Source organism: Paecilomyces variotii, assembly GCF_004022145.1.
Source record: "Paecilomyces variotii strain CBS 101075 chromosome Unknown C8Q69scaffold_1, whole genome shotgun sequence".
Classification (NCBI taxonomy): domain Eukaryota; kingdom Fungi; phylum Ascomycota; class Eurotiomycetes; order Eurotiales; family Thermoascaceae; genus Paecilomyces; species Paecilomyces variotii.
The window spans coordinates 1273718-1291374 of NW_021167140.1; the positions used below are offsets into that span (position 1 = coordinate 1273718).

The following is a 17657-nucleotide window of genomic DNA, read 5'->3' on the forward strand; positions in this document are numbered from 1 at the left end:
CAGCATAGGGCAGATCTCGAAGAGCTGGCTTTGATGGTCTCAAGCCTTCGAGACAGACATTTCGAAGACGAGTACCACTAGACCACGAGTCCACGAGCACAAAGGGACTTGAATAGCTGGTTGTGGAAACAGACAACTATCGCAAGACACATGCAGAGGACACGGCGGAATCGGTGAGTGCCGGCCCGCGGGAACGAGTCCGCATTGTTTTCCCAAAAGTGCCTTTTCCGCGTTTTGAGGAATTCGACCCTTCAAGCGTCAGTCACCTTCCGGAAGCTCCTCTGCTTTTTGGGTGATGATAATTACTTACGACCAGAATCTATTTTCTGATATGGAACGGTACTTGCAGTTATGATTTGCATCAAGTGTCCCTGATAATGAACAGCGGTTTGTGCAGTCAGTGACCTGTTGTCATGGAAGCTCGCACAGTATTGTCAGGCGCGCGATATGGTATCATTTCTTTATCACCAGGATCTCGTTAACAGCATCTGTATTCTATCGTTCCGGATACGGACTTATTGCCTCGTCGTTACTGTACGCTCGAGATACCGTTCCAAGTGAGAATCAAATATTTCCTGTGGCATTGAAGAAGCAGAGTTTATTATGTACTAACATAGACATAAAGTATAATATATATAGACACGATCAAAGAAATTATATCCTACTCCTCGTCGTATCCCATGATAGTCTACCCGTAAACTCAGTGGCCACCCACTCGAGCTCCGTGTCGAATGTGGTGTTTAGGCGGTGACGCGCATCGAGAAGAAACGGTTTCCCCCATCGATCAATCCCAGGTTCGACAGTTACCGACGGTGATGCATGGACAAGGCTAGCCTTTCTATCTCCTGAGGCCAGGCACGGCAGTGTTGCTTGCGTTTCGAGGAATGAGGTCGAATGTCTTCAAGAACTCGTTCAGCAGGTCGGTAGTGGTCAGAGCGACCCCTTCTCCCACGGTTTCCAGGAGACAGGCAGCAACGAAAGTTGCGTTGATTCCAATTCCCAAAAGGTCGGGCGCCCACTTGGATGGGTCACCCCACCAGATGACCTCCCAGTGGATTTCATCGATGAGCTTGTTGAAGCTGAGGTCGGACAGCCCTCCAAGCTCGCCCACGATGCGGTCGCTGACGGGCCAGAGACACTGGACGAAAGCGTCAACGGGTGAGTTGTCGTTGGCAATGGGCTCTGCAAGGTTTGGCTTGTGAGAGGTAGTAACCGTCGCGCTCGAGGTTGTCGTGGTAGCTTCTGGAGCGGCAAAGGACGAGGCGATGAGCCCCATAAGGGCAAAGGAGAAAAACTTCATTTTGATGAACAGCTAGCTCGATGGCTTGATCGTCGAAACGAAGGAATTGACAGCTGTCAGCTGCCTGGTTTTGAGGAATGAGCGACTGAGCTGAGCTGAGCTGATCGGAGTGAGAAACGAAACGAAACGAAACTACGGATCCAAAGCTCCCTTTATATGCATTTCATCCAGAGAGGCACGAGAAATTGGGTGGGACATGGTTACATTGTGGTAAGCAGCCTTCCAGTAACGGAGATCTGCCCGAAGGGAACTACGCATGATATTGAGATCGGCACATACTAGATCACCAATTCTTTGCTGCAGTTATTGGGCTGTATGGCCGGCACCCGATAGCCTAATTCAAGTCTGAGAGATGGCCGAAGTATATTCCTTCAGGAACCAAGCATGTTGCATGTGAAAGTCTACCTACAACAGACCATGATCAGTTCTTTTTTACCCGATGCATAATAGTCATTCATAAGATCTGGGATCTTCAAACAATCAGACCATGATTCTTTCAAGAAATAAGCATATACAATCGCAGAAGGTGTTATCTGTACGGTTATCAATCTCGGAATTTACCGGCACCTATCCATTCTTCGCAACCTCAATTGCACTTCTCGGGTGTAGATATAGCGAGGAGAAAAGCACGGAATTCCTGCAGCCCATGAGACCTTTGGATATCGAGCTGCGTTTCCTCCGTTTTTCGGACGCAATCCTGCGGCGCAGTATACTTGATCCGGTCAAAGAGAACGTTCCATAGCGTGATATCTGCACTATGACAGGAAATGCATAGCGATTGCCTCCCTTTGCCCTTCGACTGAGCCGGAAATGACCTCCGCCCGTGGAGAGATGAATGGTCCAAAGGGACGGCAGTGTGCGGACGATGTTGTTAAGAACCCTGTCAACCGTGAACGGGCAGCTTTCTGGTTCGTCGGTACCTGTTCGATATCCCCACTGATCAACAGCACTGATTATCAGATAAAAATCGGCCCCATCCCATCCATGACGGAGAAAAAGGGTCAATAATTTCTCTCGTCCCGGAATCTTATCTGATCCAGTCCAGCCCCAGCAAGGAAGTTCCCCCGTCCAAGACGGTGGGCTCTAGTGGGATGATCGTCTCTGTGAAAGACAAAAGGCTCTATTTTTCAGCCTGGGTCATTAACCGGGACGGGATTCCTGCATCGGAGCTGCGCTTAAACAGGTACAGTTCCAAGCTGTTCCTATGCGCGTGTCAACCATGAGCCGGTGGATCGTGACGGCAACTAAGAACGACAAGTCATACCATCATGAAATAACCTTCCAAAGACAAGGTAGAGTTGAATATCTTTCGTCCGTAAGCCAGGTGAATACGTGTCGGCTATCTATGTTAGCTGATTGAACTACATACTTGCATGGATCTACGAGAAGTTCCCTGATGCCAAAAAAACCCAAGATACACAATCAAGGCCAATTCAGATACTGGAATAAGCAATGCCATTTAACCTCCACATACTCTACTTACATACAGCGGAATCACTTCGTTCTTAAGGTCATTGCATGTCTTAAGCGAGGACACTCCACCACCCCATATCTGCACAAGGTCCTTCATCACTAGAGCAGAGCAGCTCATTATTCGCAAAGATGCAGGTAAAATAAGCGATCGCGCCCACAATTTGCCAAGACACGGTGCAATATGGGATCCACGCCTTCCCTTGGCTTCCGCGAACGTGCTGCGAACAAACCTCATGCTAACGGTTGATCAAGCCACGGCACGGGGAAGACCGAGCGGATCGTCACTATTTTCAACCATAATAAGACGCCATCCGACATCGAGATCCACCGCTATTCATTTACTGTCATCCGCTTCGAGAAACTACTCCGAACCCGTTCTACACGTAGAGTATAGAGACGGTTCACAATAATTACATACCTGAGGGAACTTTATCGACCCGAGCCGGAGAGACGCAGTGTGCACTGTTTCCGAGTACCTACACGGGAGACTCCGATTCCGGCTTTGGACCGAATATTCAGCTTTCTATATAGCGATCATTTTTATGTAATTTTGTTAATTGGCGAATCTCTCTACCTAACGTTGCAGACGAGGGGAGTGGCAGCAGACCCAACGAAAAAAGATAGTACACTGCCCGAAAGTGATACAGTTCGCATCATCTCCTGCCATTATTAAACCCTCGAGACTCATCTCAATCCAACCGACATATCCTAGATCCAAAGAAATCATCCTCTTTTTCACCTTATCCCAAAAGGCATCATCATATATACATTGGTGCGTAAGAGTCGTTGCATGCGATATTCAGTGCTCTACTCTTGCACTATCTTTCTCTGCCGGAACTCGACCACCTGTTCCGGCATACAAGTAAACCTATCTCTCTTGATGTGGGTGGCACCGTCACCAGTGTTCAGCTCGAAGTGCTGCATAACAGCCACCAAGAACTGTTTTATGATCACGTTGGCGACGTTTTTGCCCAGGCACTTTCGCGGGCCCATTCCGTATCCCAGCATACTATAACGGGCCTCTCGGCTAGTGATTTTATCCCATCGCTCTGGACGGAAGGAATAACCATCCTCTCCCCAGATGGGAGACGTTTTGTTGAGTCGCTGGGTATCGATGATCACGGTAGTTCCGGCTGGAATGAGAAAGCCATCTATGCGTTTCTCTACGGCGGTTGTCTCGGGGAGAGAGAACCCTGAGGCGTCGATTATCAGCAGCGATTAGAATGGTACAGACTCCCAAGGTATACTCACAGACTGGCGGGTTATTACGGAGAATCTCGAGGTAAGTCTTGTGAAGGAACGTGTCTTCTCTTCTGACAAACTCTGCGATCTTCGTCTCGTCGCTTTCGATGGCTTTCACCTCCTCGTATAGACGCTGCTGGGAGTTCGGTGTCCGCCCTATATTGATCAATGCGTACGCAAATTGAGCGGATGTGACATCAATGTTGGTGAAAAGGATCTCGTCCAGCGATTGTAGGAACTGACAACTAGTCAGTCGATGTCGGGAGACAAATCCATCGGTTTTGGCTTACCATATCTGTGGTCATCTCACCGCGCTCAACGGCTTGGAACATCCGTTCTGCACGACAAGGCGTACCCGACTTTATATGAAATCAGCTGATAAGGCCCGGTGGTTGGAATCCGATGTTCACGCCTACCTTCCTTGCCTCCCCGATCACATCCAAGTTGAATTCTTTCCAACCATCCTCATACGCGTGCAGTGCTCGGTTGGCAGCTGTAGGCAGGTAACGGTAAAACCGCATGTTCTCCCAGGTTCCGAAGAAGGTATGAGCAGTCACTTTCTCATGGATCTTGTTCAAGTGCCACAATCTCTCAAAGACCTACAATAGAAGGAGCATCAGCTACCGTGCGAACTTCTGATATTCTCCCCATCCCAGGAGTGAATTTCTTACCTCGTCAGTAAGCATGTCACCGTACAGAGACATGGAAATCATACGGAAGGGCAGTTTTCTGCATGCCGCAACACTGTCTGCGAGGAAGGTACTCGGAGAAGTAGGTGTGGCTGCGGAGTCGCCGGGCAGCTTTGTTGCCCAGTCCGTAAGGGCCTTCTGGAACTCAAGGATCATCGAAGCTGCTTCTCCAGCCGAAAAATGAGCTTCGAGATGTCTGCGAGTTTTGTGCCATCTCTCTCCGTTCTGGACGCCAACACACTGGCCTAGACTCCTATGGATCAAATGCGCGTCAGCTCCCTCCCGATCAGAGTATGAGAGGAAAGGACACGGTTTCTATACCTTAGGAAATACTGGCCCATATTGGCATCCTGTTTCTTCTCATGGTCTAGGGGGGCGAAAATCAGCACCCCGTATCTCCAGGCTGCACTCAGAACTTACATCTAGCATCCTTTTCGAAGAAGTCGCGAACCTGATTAGGACTGAACAACACCAGTTCGATCTTCGATTTGTTCTTGACAAGATACGGGTCTGGTCCGCTCTTTTGTTCTCCCTCTTGAGAGAGCTCCTTCCTGTGGGTCGAGAATAAGCTCACGATCCAGAGTGTCGGTACAACGCGGTCGGGATATGCTTACCCATGAGTGAAACGGAGATACCTAGTATCTTTGTCAAGGATCTTCATCTTTCTGCCATCGATATGCTTGTAGTGGAACGCGTTTGCCCTTTTTCTTGAATGCAAAACTGCAATGGCCCCAAGAATCAGGAGCAGCAGAGTGAACCGGATCTTCAAAATTGAGAAGATCAAAGTGTACACGGGCGTCTGACTTGACAGTTCATCTTCATTTACTGTCGAATCTAGATAAGACACCACAGATACTCTGTCACTTGTTGATGTCAAATTCATTTTGGATTTTCTCGTCCAATGTCTGTTTAGAGCAAATGAAATTGGGTCTGCGAGGATGAACAGGAACGATCCCAGTCGAGGTTATAGAAAGCTGTATAATTCATGTAAGACAAGGATCTACTGATACTGACCGTCAATATTAAGCACTGAATGCAGGGGATACCCTGCAGTTCATCAGAGAAGTGATCACTATGCTCACTGTTATTCGTAAGCAAGTATGACTCCGCAATGCTGAAGATGGCCACTCCCAAGTATCCACGACAAAACATCACGTTGAGATATCGAGAAGTTTCCGTGACCCGGCTCTTGTGTACCTAAAACCCTGTCGTGAGGCACACATACTAGGTAGATCCATTTAGCAGGACACATCTCCTCGGGGACCATCAAGGTTTGGTTGTGGCCTCAAAATGTGCTAGAATGGAACCCGCCATACTCTCCTAGTAATACGGTACCAATACAAGAGAGACGGGCTGTAGGCCTCCACTCCGCTATCTCAGGGCTGTCAACTTTAACAGAGAAACTGAAGAAGGAATCGACGTTGTGAAGCAGGGTGGCTGCATCGTGCAGTTGCCCGATTTCGGAGGATGTTAGAATAAGGTAAACATCAATGGTGATCATTTTTCTTTTTTCGTCCGTGCAATCTATGAGCATGACACACGGCTGAGAATCTTCATGATGGAGAAAGATTGATTAGGGCATGTTGACAGGACTCTCAGCCCCAAGTCCCTCTTAGCACGATTTAGTTCCACCCACCGGCTATTTTTTCAGTCTTGCCAAGGTAGGCTCCGCCAAGGAGGGGAGGCTCTCTACATGAGACTTATTGCGTCCGGAGATCGCCAGTTGGAGAATCCCGATCGGTCTTGAGATCACCAGAATGTAAAATGTGTGCGGGTTCTGATCCGCTTCAATGGGTCGTACTGTTGGTCACAGTTTGACCGTGTGGTGATTTGAGTTGTAGCCGTACGAATGCTCAAGGGACCACGATATTGAGTAGCAGATTTCTAGATAAACCAACGGAGTCGTCCTTTTGAGGGAGTTGAAGAGAAAAGCTTTCTTCCAGTCTTAAAATTCCTCCGTTGGTTGTTGATATCATTTCCGCATAATGGCAACCGAGAAGAATCCAGTTCAAGAGCTCGAGCAGCTTCGAGACCTCATCAATTCTTCTATAGATATTATCAAGAAGAACGTTACTGAGAATGGAGATCCTCCTCTGACATTGAAGACCAACGAACCCCATCCGATCTACAGCAGGAATGACCCCCATTTGGCACAAGCTCTGAGGACTGTTTCGTCCTCGGCGCAGATGCTCAGGGCTCTCCTTGATCCGAACACCTTCCTCAACGATATCATATACGGAGTAAGATACTTGGCTTTCGTAGAATAGTGGTCATAGTCGAGACTAATATCTTTGATTCAGTATCATGATGAGACCGCTCTTCTGGTCGCCTGTCAAGCGGATGTCCCCAACTTGATCGGCGACACCGACCGTCATATAGACGAAATTGCTGCTCAGGCGGGTTTGAATGCTGACAAACTCGGCCGTTTCTTGAGGAACCTGTGCAACTCATACATCTTCGAAGAGACAGCACCGAACAGGTTTGCTAACAATGCACTCTCTGCGAGGTTCAAACCTGAAGGAAAGAGAGCAATTGTCGGGCATTGGTATGTCTGCCAGCGGGGATATAACCACAGGGGCGATACTGATAATGCTATTCCAGCGCCGACGAAGCTCGCGTTTCCTCATGCAAGTCATGGGAAGCACTTACCCTTCCTGAGTACAAGGACTCCACGGAAGCAAACAAGGCTCCTTTCAACATTGCCTACAATACGTCGCTCACATACTTCCAGTATGTTGCGACTGAAAGACAGGATATAGGAATAAGGGCGAAGAAGGCCATGGCCGGGAAAGGATTCAATCTTGGTCAATACCTCAGCTGTAAGTCGACCTAGCGTCTCTTTACCGAAAAAGGAGACAATTGACGACGAGATTGCAGTGTACCCCTGGGGATCTCAGAAAGGCGCCAAAATCGTAGATGTCGGGGGTGGAATTGGGGCCGCGACGTTCCCCATCCTTCAAGCCAACCCGGACCTACGACTGACGGTGCAGGATATTCCGGATACTGGACCTGAGTTCCAAAAGGTAACTGCATGACTCCCGTGGACCTGGTATCCTTCCCTGCATGAGGACCAAAATATTAACTTCGACTCGTTACTTTAGAACCTTGAACAAAACTTCCCTGACATCTTGAAGTCGGGTCGTGCGGAGTTCATGGAACTGGACTTCTTCAAGTCCGCCCCTGTTAAGGGTGCGGATATCTACTTCCTGCGCCATGTCATTCACGACTGGCCGGACGCAGAAGCCATCAAGATCCTTAGTGGCTGTACTTCCTCGATGTCTGCACAGAGCAAGCTGCTAATTTGTGAGCACGTTGTCTGTCCCACATATCGGTCCGCAGATGACAGCACCACAGCCGAGAAAGGATCTAACAGCGAGCCACACTTCGTAGCACCTGAGCCGTTGTTGGCAAACTGGGGAGACGCACCCACCAGCAGGCTAGATCTGCAGGTATACACATGTTTGAACGCCAAGCAGCGGACGAAGCTTGAATATCAGGCTCTAGTCCAGCAGGCAGGCCTGAAACTGGTCAAAGTGTGGCGCAACTTGGGAGATGAGACCATCCTTGAATGTCTGCTTCGCTGAGGGTATTCTCAGTTAGAATGTCTAACGCACGTAAGGTGCCGTTCTAGTAGATTCAAGATATGCCGGATGCTTCTTTAGGCAGCCTCATCCGTCCCATACTTAGGGAATAGTAGTTCATCAGAAACTTCCCTTTTTTTTCCCTTTTCTTCTTTTAGCAGTAATTGTATATTGAATCGTCACCAAATAGAATGATTGGACACCATACCATATGCAGAACCCCCTCAAAGCACCAAGTAGGTCTCCCAGGATGAGAAATTTTGTGTGATTAGCCGTATCGTCCGGACAGATTCCCACAAGGACGGAAAGTGGCCGGCATGGATCGAACCTAAGAGATGTCCTTGCAAAGGACTCCAGGCTGACAGGACGTGTCGCTGGCCACCTCGATCGGGGGCCATGCTGATCATCCCTATTTACCGTGAATAATGATTTTTCGAGCACGCTGAGCGTGAAGTGGTTCGAACATGTGGCGTGCCGATCAGGCGGGAACAGATGTCTCGGCCGTGGAGAATTGGATCCTCTGGGGAGCTTGGGGTGGGACACGCGGGCCGAGTATAATAGCTAGTCGAGAAATTAGTTCATAATTCTTCAAGTACTATATACTCTTCGACAGTCAATATCCCTGCCTCTGTCGGAAATGGGCCGGACCCTGCCGATAGTTTGTGCTCCTCGGTAAAACAAACCATCTTTTCCTTCGGACTTTTAGACAATTTCATTGACTTCCTAAATGAATAACTATCCAGAAAACAAACTCCGTGTTCTAATAGGGGACTTACCTCAAGGCTGACACTAGGTTAAGGGCTATAGCATATTTGCAGATGCCCGACGACTGTATGATAGTTCCATGGTAGTCCATTATTTCTTGGCCCGATAGTTCATTTACCGCCGTAGACGGATTCCATCAGTCATTCCATCATGGCGTCACTCTGTGGGAATTCGAGTGAATATCCCCATTGAACTGGTAGATCAGTCTGCCTAGCTCTCTTCTCTTTAGAGTCCAAAGCATCTTCGGATGGATAAGTTTCCCAGGATGTCCCTGTCGACATAAGCGTCAGAAGTGGATCCCGCTTAGTCCCACTCTAACGGCGATGCTGCCGTTATAGTTATCTGATAATCGCATAACTTTGATCAGAGATCATCAGGCCCCTTCAAGCGAAGTTGAAGACCATGTTCTGCTCCACTAATGGGAGCAGATTCCAAGGAACGTACTGGAACCATGCGGCTATTATTGATGTCTCTTATTCCGAGGTTTTCCTGATCAATTGTGCTCGTGATACTCAACCTTCAGGAACAACACTTGGCATCCGCACAAGCCCGAGAGTGGAGTTATCATACAACCTTGAGCTAAAGCCGGACGATTGCCGTGAGCTGTAATGAAGTCCTGGGCAACGCTTTTGCGTTGATATCAGACGTTGGAGTAGTTCAAGCGGAGCGATTCAGACACCGATCTCCCGGCTATCTGTGCTGCTTCTTCAAAACCCGTATGGGGGATCCCTTTCACAAGGCCAAGGCCCTCAAGTTAGTCCGTCTGTGTGGATACGTGATTCCTCAATGAAGTGACTCCATCGGCAGGGTTTCGTAATTTACGTACACCACTGTCATGAATAAGCCACTCCACTAATGAAAAAGAAAGCACACAGGGCTGGAAAGGATTATTGGTGGCGTAGTCCCCGAAATATCAAACGATATTGCTCAATAATTCGTTCTTTTGTAGTTCTGAATCCCGAGTTCTTGGCCCATTGTCTGGCCGTACAGGTCCTGAAGACTTCGTCCCGCTGCTTGGACTTCCACTCGACAGCGTTCCGCAGAGCTTGCGAGACAACTTAACACCAAGGCGAAAGGAGGATGATTTAGCCCCTGTGGATAGTACCGTTCAGCTTGCACAGAAAATATGTCAATTGGAAACTCGAATTGAGTGTCGTTGAAACCTTTCTTTCTTCGTTACCGGGCTGCGATCAGTCCTCCATTGGCGGTTCTCGAGTATTCTGTCGCTTCGGGAAACTCCTCTCCAGCTAACAGATAACAACAATTCTCATGAGAAATTATACTTCCTTGGTGAAAGCAAGCTTCTGCGCGCTTCTTGTAACACCTCGATTGGCCCGTGACATGTCAAGTTACGTACTCGAACCGGTGTGAGTGGAGATTATACCAAATCAGTTACCTGAGTGACAATCGACATAGATTACTTTCAGGGCTCCACTTACAGTCAGATTCAACCCGTCCCTTCGGGGACTTCTGTTCGTTAGGGGCCAGGCAGTCCTTTGCTCCGCAAAGTTCGGGTCAAAGAGATCTAGGTTTCCCGGGGCTCTGGATATTCCACGAGGTGATTGCTCAGGCAAGGAGGTATTTAGTAGGGAAATACTTACAGAATCAGGGTCTGAGCGGATATCAAAGACCCTATTTTCCATGATATCCTCTTCTATGTTTCCTTTGCGAGTCTTTCTGCTTCGTCCGTTAGCATTGATATCATTCAAATGGCCGACTTCCTCTTTCCCGCGTTCGAGCAGCGGATTCGCTCTCACAGGAGGCTCCTCTACCCTGCATTCTTAACAGACTTGGTTCGAGGCGCTTCAGACGCTATTGAAGCACTCGAGTTGTTCCGCGGCCTCCTCCTGGGGACCAACAATGGTCCACAGTCAGTTGGTTTCATGGCCTTCGATGCACACGGAGGAGATACAGCATGTCATCTTCGAGCAGGGATGTTGCTTGAAGTCTTCTCAGTGCACCGCCAACTGATACTCGACCAAACTGTCGGGACACCAAGGATCCCCTTGTGGATCAACAAGTATATCCAATCGTTGGAAGAAACACGTGAGCGAGCAAAGAAACTCTGCGCGGCACTCACATATGACCGAGTTCATCCAACGAGGCTCGGTTTAGGGGCCAAAGAGGACACATCTGAACATATACTCGGCGTCTTGGGATGGACAGAGCCTTTCTTCCCGCGAAACCGCGAGGGTTTATACGGCAGCATCGAGCCTTCCGGGGAGAGCCAGAAAGGCGTCCCTTTTATCACTGTCTTGAATAACGGGAACTTAACCCCCGCCTCTCTCGAGAGCCCCGAGAGCCCCGAGAACCCCGACCTCGAAGACCCTGGGCTTCTTAGCAATCAGCTCTCGTGCTTGAATCTGGCAGGACTCCCTCTTGAGCTCGATCACACAAAGCAAAATTGGCTCCATGGTGCTGGAAGACACGGTCCCCTCCATTCCGCCTATGAGTGGAACATTGGGGTTCCCCCTTCAAGTCCACCAAGGAGCCCCTCGTCCGGAGCCACTCCTTCCATTGATGACTTCGAAAGTGATGTCTCCCCTCTTCAAACGCGATGGGACCTCCTCGATGGTAGGCTTGTGGTTCGATTCATTGTTTTTTCCTATATCCTCTCAAAGTACAAGACATTCTTTTGTTCCAGGGACGTCGTCGGCGCTCGTCTATATCCGGAAGGTGCAGTCAGCCGCGGATATGAGTTGATGGAGCAGTCCTGGAATTTCAAAAACGTGGAATATAAGAAAGCAAAGCTTGAGAGAATGGCGCTGGAGCTCAGAGCTCTTCAGATGTGGCTATCCGATTTCAGCTGCGCCTGGCTGCAGTCCCTTTCGGTGAGATACTCTCCATCAAGTAACATGGCAAGGTGATCCATTCTGGTGTACTGTCTTGAAGCGAACATATCTAACGGTCCACTCAGACTGCTGCTCGGAACAGTCCAAAAGTCTGCCAAAGGGTTGACAGCGGCGGCTTGCTATCCCGGTTATATCCTTCTCCGCAACGAACTTGCTCGAGAGGAACAGACCTTCGTCATGATTGACCGGCACTTCTGTCCACATGGTATGATAGTCTGTTTGCTATATAGCACCAAATGTTTTCAGACTGCTGACGAGTTACAGGAATCCATTTCAATGTGTTCCTAGCAGATCTCCACCATACAGGTAACAAGGAAGATCAAGAGACTCGCTGCGACACGCGGCTCGAGCCTGTCGATTGGAAGGTCAGACAAGTGACGCTTGACGACCTTTATAGTTTGCCGAATCAGTCAAGGCCCCATCCTGTCGTGATGGGTAATAGCATCCAGGGTGCGTCCGCAGATTACATCGCACGCTTATCATCTCACTACACTTCAGATCCTGTGCGAACAAGCCTTCATGAAGACTCCTCGTGCGAAGAGAATGCGGCACATATAGAAGAATTCCTTGCTGCGGATCATGATAGGCTATCTCTGTCCTTCTTTGCTGCCCACAAAAGCTATGCCTTCCCTCTCGCAAATGCACAGGATGAAGTAGAATTTGTGGGTTCAAGAATGGATGAAGAATGGCCCGGCCTTCGCGAGCGATGGCTCGCGTCTCGAGAGGAGATTTCCACATTAGGGGGCGGCGATCAAGGCCTCCATCTCTTCGGTTGGCAGCATATGTTCGTCGATACCAAAGAACGCTTGGCTCATAAGTTGGATGTTTGGATCAAGAATGGGGAACTGATGCCGTTGTCTGCAGATGTCACGGCGAGGAAGTAATGTATTGGTTGGATCTCTGTGATGTTAATGATATCCCACGTTTCATGTCCATCGGTTAGTCGATAGTAAATAATGGAGAAACTCAAATCGATATCCCGGTCTGGCTTATTAACCTTGTCGCGAGGTGCCACGACTCCAAGATCGGACAGTTTCTGGTAATCTGGGATACACCATTGCTACTGGAGGTATCGCAGGATAGGTAAGCTGCAGCATTTTTACTCCTGCCTTCCTGCATCCCTTCATCCCTTATATCCCGTGCCTCGCAAAGCTGAATTTCCAGGAAGATGGCGATATAAGCCGTTGCTGTGGGGTGAAGTCATTCAAAGTCATTATTGATGCGCTTGGGGGCGCGGGGTTTCCCGTATTCGAGATAAGCTTGCTCCCTCGACCAGTTAGCCGTTCTTTTGGAAGTGGAAGCCCATTTCACCTTCGGTCTTTTGGTTATCTGGCTCTGGTTCCTTATCTGTTAAGATCTGCCTTGATAATCGCGATACAGAAGACCGACAGAGCTCAAAAGCATGGTTTAGGAACATCAAAGGTCCCTCCCGGAACTGTCTCTTCGGGCTCTCTGTTTATTGTATGTAACACCAGCTCTGACATGCGGCGAGAGAAAGGTCATTATCCCACAACAGTCTGCAGAAGGTGATCATCCCCAGAATTTCCTTACAGCGACGAGGATTCCCCGCGCCAATCATTCTTGCCGTTCTTGGTACTGGAATGCGGAGTTTCTGTCGGGATTCCAGATAATAATGTAACCCTATCGCCTTGTTATCTGGGCTTGGGCCTCTCTTGCTTCGCTCCTTGGCATGATAACAGCAGTCTAATCAGACTGTTATATAGCCAAGCATTGAGATGTTCTCCCATCGTCGTACAGCTGGCGCTGGAAGATTCCGTCCAGAATATCAACGAGATCATTCAGTCACGGCCATGGTCTCCAGTCAAGAAGATCATTCAGTGGCAGATGATGTCACAAAGGATGCGGTCTCTAAGACAAGCTACCATGACATTGACAAGATCGATAGCGGAGTCGGCCAAGCAGGCATCATCCACGATGTCGCGCGTGTGATTGACCACCAGGCTGAGCGTTCTCTTTGCCGGAAGTTTGACATCAGACTATTACCGATCATCGCTACCATGTATCTATTCAATGCGCTTGATAAAGGGAATCTTAGTAATGCTCAAACTGATGGGCTCAGTGACGGTAAGCTTCAAAGACACACTGCGCTTCTGATCACAACCATTTGGTTCTGACTGGGATATCGATAGATCTAAACTTCAAGCCTAATCAATATAACCTTATCCTGTCGATATTCTTTGTTCCTTATGTTGTCTTTGCGCCACCGATAGCAATGCTAGGAAAGCACTTTGGTGCTAACCGCACGCTTCCCATACTCATGTTTTCTTTCGGATCATTCACAATGTTGGGAGCAGCGACCAGGAATTTTGGTGGGATCTTCACGCTCCGATGGTTTCTGGGCATGTCAGAGGCGGCCTTTTTCCCGCTTGTGATTTACTACTTGACCACTTTCTATCGCCGTGGGGAACTTGCTCGACGCCTCGCCATCTTCTATGCGGCTTCGAACATCGCCAATGCATTCTCGGGTCTCTTGGCCTTCGGTGTATTTCAAATCAGGGATACGAGAATTGAGGGCTGGCGCTACCTTTTTATCATTGAAGGAGCATCTTCGGTCCTCTTCTCCATTTTCGCCTTTTGGTATCTTCCACGCAGCGCTGCTGAGGCGAAATTCCTCAACGAAGATGAGAAGAGGTTGGCATATCATCGCATTCAGGTTGATTCGAGCTCTGTTGTCAACGAGAAGTTCAACTTGCGCGAAGCTCTCGTCATTTTCAAACATCCGACTACCTATGCATTTCTGGCGATCGAGATCTGTTTGGGTGTTCCTCTGCAAGGAGTGTCATTGTTTATGCCTCAAATCGTGCAGCGGCTGGGATATCCGACCGTTAAGACTAACCTTTACACCGTGGCACCCAACATCACAGGCGCTGTCATGCTTCTTGTCCTAGCCTTTGCTTCGGATGCCACCCGAATCCGGTCCGTCTTCATAGTCCTTGGGTTCCTGTTCACTTTTGCAGGTTTTATGATCTATGCCTCAATCAACGACGTGCAAGCTCAGATCAGACTTGCGTATTATGCTACTTTCATGATGACATGGGGCACTTCCGCGCCATCGGTACTCTTGAGTACTTGGTACAACAATAACGTCGCCCACGAGGGCAGACGGGTCTTACTGACGAGTATCGGTGTGCCTCTTGCCAATCTGATGGGGTTGGTAAGTAGCAACGTCTTCAGATCCAAGGATAAACCAAAATACATGCCAGCACTCATCACGATTGCTGCGTTTGGGGCAACCGGTGCATTATTGGCTGCGTTACTCGGGATCTATATGTGGCTAGATAACAAGAGAAGAGATCGACAGGCTGGAGTGAAGATTGATGCTCGAGATGTACCGACAGAGAGGCTGAGAAACGGCCCCGATAGTCCAGAATTCCGCTGGTTTCTCTAATTTTTACTGGGACTAGGCGGCCTGAAGCACTGGGGATGTCTCTTCATTATTGATTTTTGTCCGCCCTTCATGCTTGGTATTTATTATCACGCTTTGAAAAATCGTACATGGTTTCTTTGGGATTTGGGTCGTTACCTATTCTCTGGATAGGATAGGGATCGTAGCTCTCAATCCTGACTTTATGTTGCACTAGGAACTCCCAAGGTTTTATCAGTTGGAAGAGGATTTAAATTCTGCTGCACGTCAATGGGCGTGGTGTGATACGATCATACGATACTCAAGCAGTGACCAATAGGGCAGGATGTGCCTCGGCTTCCCCTCTTACAGTAGTTACTTGACTAGCAGGTAGTTAGTTAACTAATCACTTCAAACTACTGATTACAAAACATGTCTTACATGGTTCCCCGCCAGCATGAAATGAACGACTCTACTTCTTAATCCCCTCCCTTTACTTGTTCTCTTCAAGCTACCTGGATCTGTCATAGGTATTATTCCTTCAAAATCTTCACAATGGTTCCCACAGTCCGCGCGCTCTTGTACAAAAAGATCCCCACCGGATTCCCTGTAGTAGGAGAGCATGTGGCCGTGGAAGATGTTCCTTTCGATATCTCGGCACCACCACCACCAGACGGTATCGTCGTCCAGGTTCTCTACTCGAGTCTTGATCCGTACATGCGCGGACGTATGCGACCTCCAGAAGTCGAGTCATATTTCCCCGCGTTCAAGACCGGAGAGCCTATCACAACCCGTTCTCTAGTCAAGGTGCTGCAATCGAGCAATAGCCAGTTCAAAGAGGGTGATTTGGTTACTGGATTCTTCCCTATTCAGGAATATGCAAATGCTCCTGGCGATTCGTTCCAGGCCAGAACCATCAAGCTTCTCAGCAACCCGTTCGGCATCGAGGATCTCCGGGTTTTCCTGGGTGCGCTGGGTTCATCTGGCTTAACGGCCTACTCGTCCCTGTATGAGATTGGAAAACCGAAGAAGGGAGAAACCATCTTTGTCTCTTCCGCTAGCGGCGCCGTTGGACAGATCGTGGGACAGCTTGCCAAGCACGAAGGTCTGAAGGTTATCGGCAGCGTAGGCTCCGACGACAAGCTGAACTATATCCTCAATGACCTGGGCTTCGATGGCGGGTTCAACTATAAGAAGGAGAAGCCACTGGATGCTTTGAAGCGCCTGGCTCCCGAAGGTATCGATATCTACTATGATAACGTCGGAGGCGAGCAGCTGGAAGCGGCCCTTGATGCATTGAACAGCTTTGGCCGCATCGTAACATGCGGCATGATATCGCAATATAACCTACCACCTGAGAAACAGTATCCGCTCAAGAATCTCATCCACATCTTCCGAAAAAGACTCGAGATGCGAGGGTTTATCGTTTCGGATGCAAACATGGGTCCTAGGTGGGCAGAAGAGCATCAGATGAAACTAGGGCAGTGGATAAAGGACGGTACTTTCAAGGTTCGCATCGATGAAACAGCAGGAATCGACCACGGGGCCGAGGCGTTGGTTGGTATTTTCGAAGGCAAGAATTTCGGGAAGGCTATTCTACGGATCCAGAAGGTCGGTTTATCTCCTGTTCCTTCTAGTAATGGGGCGTACTGACTGGATAGTGATATAGTAAACGCCTAATGAGCCTGGTCAGGCGCCAAGTAGACCAGTACTCATATGGTCTATGGTGACAATGATGACCGTAACATGGCTAGCATTTGGGTTTGTTCTTACGAACGCCGGACACGTTTTCTGTCGGCAAGTGCAGTCCCATGCGGGCTTCAAGGTATAATGATAAGTTATGGATTATGTCTCATGAAATCACTTTGGTTCAATACCTATGTGTCGCCGAAAACTTGGTAATCCTGTCTATAAAGTGCATTCTATAGCATATTTACCTGTTACAGCGGAGCAACATATATATATATATCCATGCCCTACCCCCAGTAGAATTAAAGCAGAAAACTTCTTCGCAACAACGAGGCGCACATGCGCCCTTATTTCGTGCTAGGAGGGATAGAACTATCGGATATATAATATAGTCATCTGATGTACCGAACATCTATACCTTAAAGTGTATAGGTGAAAATACCAGTAATCTCAAATGGATGCATTTTTACGATCTTGTGCAGACAATGGGGTCTTATATCATAGGTTCGGATCCACAATCACACAACATCCCAATTGGTGTAGTGGCTAACATCGCCGTCTTTCACACGGCAGCCCGGGGTTCGATTCCCCGATTGGGAGAACATCATCTGGATTTCTTTTTTGGTATTTCAATAATACCAATCTCTCCCCGATAGGATCTTTTTTTTCTTCTTCCCCTCTTAAATGCAGAGAATTTACCGA

The 17657-nt window shown here is 48.6% G+C and overlaps 7 protein-coding genes and 1 non-coding gene across 8 annotated transcripts; 5 read left to right on the forward strand and 3 right to left on the reverse strand.

Moving 5' to 3' along the window:
- Window positions 1–838: 838 nt before the first annotated feature.
- Window positions 839–1300, reverse strand: C8Q69DRAFT_440356 (hypothetical protein; the record flags this gene model as incomplete). Its single annotated transcript, XM_028628639.1, has 1 exon — window positions 839–1300. The coding sequence occupies one exon, from the start codon at window positions 1298–1300 to the stop codon at window positions 839–841; it is 462 nt and encodes a 153-aa protein (XP_028488890.1).
- A 2280-nt stretch (window positions 1301–3580) lies between these two features.
- On the reverse strand, window positions 3581–5587 carry C8Q69DRAFT_502784 (cytochrome P450; the record flags this gene model as incomplete). Its single annotated transcript, XM_028632425.1, has 8 exons — window positions 3581–3966; window positions 4025–4253; window positions 4306–4374; window positions 4432–4614; window positions 4687–4957; window positions 5026–5071; window positions 5125–5255; window positions 5319–5587. The coding sequence occupies 8 exons, from the start codon at window positions 5585–5587 to the stop codon at window positions 3581–3583; spliced, it is 1584 nt and encodes a 527-aa protein (XP_028488891.1).
- Window positions 5588–6689: 1102 nt separating this feature from the next.
- On the forward strand, window positions 6690–8288 carry C8Q69DRAFT_502785 (S-adenosyl-L-methionine-dependent methyltransferase; the record flags this gene model as incomplete). The annotated part of the gene is made up of 5 exons (XM_028632426.1): window positions 6690–6944; window positions 7005–7249; window positions 7306–7523; window positions 7582–7727; window positions 7806–8288. 5 exons carry the CDS (start codon window positions 6690–6692, stop codon window positions 8286–8288), a joined length of 1347 nt encoding a protein of 448 aa, XP_028488892.1.
- Window positions 8285–9523, reverse strand: C8Q69DRAFT_17010 (hypothetical protein). The gene is made up of 3 exons (XM_028625760.1): window positions 9062–9523; window positions 8969–9008; window positions 8285–8846 (listed from the first exon to the last, which is right to left on the reverse strand). Exons 1-3 carry the CDS (start codon window positions 9139–9141, stop codon window positions 8406–8408), a joined length of 561 nt encoding a protein of 186 aa, XP_028488893.1. The 5' UTR covers window positions 9142–9523; the 3' UTR covers window positions 8285–8405.
- Window positions 9524–10405: 882 nt separating this feature from the next.
- On the forward strand, window positions 10406–13228 carry C8Q69DRAFT_17241 (hypothetical protein). Its single transcript, XM_028625777.1, has 4 exons — window positions 10406–10427; window positions 10490–11913; window positions 11968–12107; window positions 12167–13228. The coding sequence occupies exons 2-4, from the start codon at window positions 10760–10762 to the stop codon at window positions 12784–12786; spliced, it is 1914 nt and encodes a 637-aa protein (XP_028488894.1). The 5' UTR covers window positions 10406–10427; window positions 10490–10759; the 3' UTR covers window positions 12787–13228.
- A 485-nt stretch (window positions 13229–13713) lies between these two features.
- On the forward strand, window positions 13714–15311 carry C8Q69DRAFT_484216 (permease of the major facilitator superfamily; the record flags this gene model as incomplete). The annotated part of the gene is made up of 2 exons (XM_028631759.1): window positions 13714–13987; window positions 14053–15311. The coding sequence occupies 2 exons, from the start codon at window positions 13714–13716 to the stop codon at window positions 15309–15311; spliced, it is 1533 nt and encodes a 510-aa protein (XP_028488895.1).
- Window positions 15312–15691: 380 nt separating this feature from the next.
- On the forward strand, window positions 15692–17321 carry C8Q69DRAFT_450430 (hypothetical protein). Its single transcript, XM_028629432.1, has one exon. It carries the CDS (start codon window positions 15822–15824, stop codon window positions 16917–16919), a length of 1098 nt encoding a protein of 365 aa, XP_028488896.1. The 5' UTR covers window positions 15692–15821; the 3' UTR covers window positions 16920–17321.
- A 162-nt stretch (window positions 17322–17483) lies between these two features.
- Window positions 17484–17555, forward strand: C8Q69DRAFT_t2. The gene has a single exon. It is a non-coding gene; the product is annotated as a tRNA-Glu (tRNA).
- The last annotated feature ends 102 nt before the right edge of the window (window positions 17556–17657 follow it).

What these genes read in the sequence shown, in the direction of transcription:
- C8Q69DRAFT_17241 (XM_028625777.1), top strand. Translation starts at nt 10,760, where the DNA reads ATGGCCGACTTCCTCTTTCCCGCGTTCGAGCAGCGGATTCGCTCTCAC. An exon ending in CCATCAAGTAACATGGCAAG is followed by an intron (nt 11,914 to 11,967) that starts GTGATCCATTCT and finishes CGGTCCACTCAG; the next exon opens with ACTGCTGCTCGGAACAGTCC. An exon ending in CCGGCACTTCTGTCCACATG is followed by an intron (nt 12,108 to 12,166) that starts GTATGATAGTCT and finishes GACGAGTTACAG; the next exon opens with GAATCCATTTCAATGTGTTC.
- C8Q69DRAFT_450430 (XM_028629432.1), top strand. Translation starts at nt 15,822, where the DNA reads ATGGTTCCCACAGTCCGCGCGCTCTTGTACAAAAAGATCCCCACCGGA.
- C8Q69DRAFT_17010 (XM_028625760.1), bottom strand. Translation starts at nt 9,141, where the DNA reads ATGGACTACCATGGAACTATCATACAGTCGTCGGGCATCTGCAAATAT. An exon ending in AACCTAGTGTCAGCCTTGAG is followed by an intron (nt 9,009 to 9,061) that starts GTAAGTCCCCTA and finishes TTATTCATTTAG; the next exon opens with GAAGTCAATGAAATTGTCTA. An exon ending in AAAGTCCGAAGGAAAAGATG is followed by an intron (nt 8,847 to 8,968) that starts GTTTGTTTTACC and finishes TTTCTCGACTAG; the next exon opens with CTATTATACTCGGCCCGCGT.